The sequence below is a fragment of the Cryptomeria japonica genome, chromosome 8 (assembly GCF_030272615.1).
Source record: "Cryptomeria japonica chromosome 8, Sugi_1.0, whole genome shotgun sequence".
Taxonomy (NCBI): domain Eukaryota; kingdom Viridiplantae; phylum Streptophyta; class Pinopsida; order Cupressales; family Cupressaceae; genus Cryptomeria; species Cryptomeria japonica.
The window spans coordinates 677,909,359-677,912,748 of NC_081412.1; the positions used below are offsets into that span (position 1 = coordinate 677,909,359).

Genomic DNA, 3,390 nt, shown 5'->3' on the forward strand with positions numbered 1-3,390 from the left:
ATTTCTTATTGTTTGCAATCATAAAATCTTTCTCCGTACAATCTCTACTTTGGAATTGTGTCCTCAAGTTGTTTATACCCCTCTACAACTTCTCCCAACTAGAAACAAGAGGTTAGAGCCATTGGAGGAGTTAGACCAACAAGAATTCAAAAATTGCACAAAAGTTGCTCATGACAACTTTTGACAAACTTGTCAAAAATGTCATTTCTTGCACCCGAATGACTTGGGTCAATATTAACACCTCTAAATACCATAGAAGAACATAAAACAACTAAAACCACTAGGAAAAACATATCCTCAACATACTTAGTCCCCTTTTGTCCAAAATTCCTAATTGGCTTATCAAGATGCCAAAATAGGAGTTTGGCTCACAAGATGGGGTCCTTTATTACAAACACAAAATGCATGATTGAAACATGAGGAAAACATCCTAAGACATGTTTAAGGTCTTATCTTTCCTCCTCTGAACCTAAATGATCATGTTGAAGGGGTGCCCCTGCACCAGGAAATTTTGAGAAATGGTGTAGATCGCAACGGGGGGAGAATATTAACTTTAATGTCCTTTTAAATGATTATTATCTGATTAAGTTTATGAAAAATGAGAACATGTTTAATGCTAAAAATAAATATCCTTATACTTCGAATGGGATTGCGGTGCATATCATTCATTGGAAACCAAATTTTAATCCCCAGTTCCATACCCTGCCAGAAAACACAGTCTGGTTAAGGTTATATAACTGCCCATCGGACTATTGGCACATTGAGATCATAAAAGATATTTGCAAAGATCTTGGCACTTTTGTTTCTGTGGATGATATTCTGGAGGATAGGGTGTGGGGTAGCTTTATCAAGATATGTATTAATACTGACCAGATCTCCAAAATCCCAGAAGAAGTCAAAATTATTGGGGTCGGAGAGGTATGGATTCAAAGGATTGATAGAGAAGATTAGTTGCACATTTGCCCCAAATGCTTCTCAACGGATCACATAGGTCTTGATTGTGAAGTATCGGCCTCTATCTTTAAAAGTTATGCTTGTGTGCAATCTAAGCCAATTGACATGAAGTTAGTCAAGGAGAATATAGAAAATTGGGAAGCAAATGATGTTGAGCAATCTTCGGTGGCCAGTATGAAGGAGATGGAAAAGAATAATCTTGTTGTTTATTCACCTCTTGTTGTGTCTAACCATCAACAGGCCCTTTCTGCCAACAGTGAAAGTGCTCAAGCTCTTCTAAATATTTTGGAAGATGCTAAAACCATTCAAAAGGGTATTATAATAGAGTTTGCAGCTACTCTTTCCTCAGTACCCAATAAGACCGGTGATTTTAGTATGATGGAGGATGAGATTACTCCCCCTTTTCTAGATGGTTCAACCACCTTTGATGATCCAGGCAAGAAAGGCTTCACCATTGGCTTGGAAGAAGGAGAAATTGTTTCCTCTACCTCAGAATGGGAAGAAGATATTGAACCGATTGCCAACCTTATAATGGATGATACTGCAAAAGGGTTTGGGAAGTCTGAGTCATATATTAATGTACCAAACTTCCATCCAAAGGGTAAAAGGGGGCACAAATCAAGGAAAACAATGTTGATAATCGCAGGTGCAACTAATGGGCAATCCAAGCTTAACCTAGGCAAGGGGAACCCCCTTCCCTAGGCTCCATGAAACTACTATCTTGGAATGTCAGGGGCCTTAATGCCCCTGAAAAGTGGTGTTTAATTAAGCACCAGATTGATGAGACTAAGGGGGATATTTGGGTATTACAGGAGACTAAATGGACTTAGTCTAAGATTGAAAAAAAAATTACGTATGGAAACAATGGAAAGGTCTTTTAAGGCAATCCGAGGGAGCCTCTGGTGGCATGGGAATAATTTGGAACCCTTTGAATGTTCAAATCACTCTCCTTGGCGAAGATAAATATTGGTAGCATTGTCTGGTCACTAGTTTATGCAAAAATGAGAGTTTCAATCTCTTTAATATCTACGAACCTTCTGCTGCTAATGACAAACATGAGCTATGGGCACTCCTATCAAACAAATTCCAAAATATCACTATGGGCAGTTGTGTGTTCGCAGACGATTTCAATGCTATCTTGGCAAGTAATGAAAAGAAGGGTGGTATTCAGAGGATTGATATGGCTCTGAAAAATTTCCAGGATTTTGTTGATAAGAATCAGTTAATGGATGTTTCCCCAAAGAATGGTACCTTTACATGGAAAAATAGGCATACTGGTTTCACTAAAATTGCAGAACGTCTTGATCGGTTTTTGGTGGCTGGTGATTGGCTAGCTCAAAATCTTATTCTTGAATCAACTATTATACCTCTTATAGGTTCAGATCATTTCCCTATTTGCCTTAATGTGTCTCTAGGATATTATGAGGGTGGCCATCCTTTCCGATTTAAGTCGATGTGGCTTAGAGTGCCAGATCTACATGATCTGATAGCAGCGTGGTGGAATGAACTGGTTCTCAAAAACAACTCGAGGTTGTTCAAGCTAAATAAGAAACTCAAGTATATTAATATCAAAATCAAAGAGTGGAATTTGAGTCAGTTCCAAAACATCCATATGGAGAAACTCAGGGTTACGATAGAACTAGAGGATCTTTCTAATTTTGTCATTAAATCAGGCATGAATGAAGTACTCCTCCAAAGGGAAATCTCTCTCAAGTCTGAGCTAAATGAAAATCTCTGGTGTGAAGAAATTCACTGGAGATATAAATCCAGAGAACTTTGGCTCAAGGATGGTGATAGAAATACCAAGTTCTTCGACAGATCGGCTAATGCTAATCGTAGCAGGTCCAGAATATCGGAGGTGGTAAAACGGGATGGTAGTATTGCTAGAGATTATGAGGATATTGTGAGAGTTGAGAAACACAACACCACAGGAGCCCAAATGATATCTACAAGCTAAATAACCTGTTACAAGGAGAAGCAAGGAAGCAAATAACAAATAAAACAAATACACAGAAAATATGCTCAAAAATATGAGAGCTCAATATTCACAAAAATGTGTAATGTGATCATCCTTACAATACAATGAAAAGAATAAACCTTTAATAGGTCAAGAAACCCTAAAAAGGAAAACCTAGGCTTGCACATAATAATTAATAAAATAATTAATTATTATGCACCTAAAGTTAGCTAAAGTGTAAAAGAGATAAAGGGAACTTAAATAGTTAAACAAATATTGTTTAATTAATCAAGTAAATACTCGAATACTCTAACACCCCCCCTTAAGATAGACTTAGGGAGAAGCTAAAACCTAGAACAGCTACTAAAAGCAGGAAATATGGGTCCCAGCAACAAGGCCTGACTAAGTACCCAAATACAACCAAATCTCTATGAACTAGAGAAATAGAGAAAACCATGTGGGAACAAAACTCTACTCCA

At 37.6% G+C, this 3,390-nt stretch overlaps 1 protein-coding gene across 1 annotated transcript; it reads left to right on the top strand.

Annotated features, from left to right (window-relative positions):
- Nucleotides 1-2,053: 2,053 nt before the first annotated feature.
- LOC131857910 (uncharacterized) lies at nucleotides 2,054-2,911 on the top strand. Its single transcript, XM_059210696.1, has one exon. The coding sequence runs from the start codon at nucleotides 2,054-2,056 to the stop codon at nucleotides 2,909-2,911; it is 858 nt and encodes a 285-aa protein (XP_059066679.1).
- The last annotated feature ends 479 nt before the right edge of the window (nucleotides 2,912-3,390 follow it).

Coding starts and splice junctions, on each gene's coding strand:
- LOC131857910 (XM_059210696.1), top strand. CDS start 2,054: ATGGGCAGTTGTGTGTTCGCAGACGATTTCAATGCTATCTTGGCAAGT.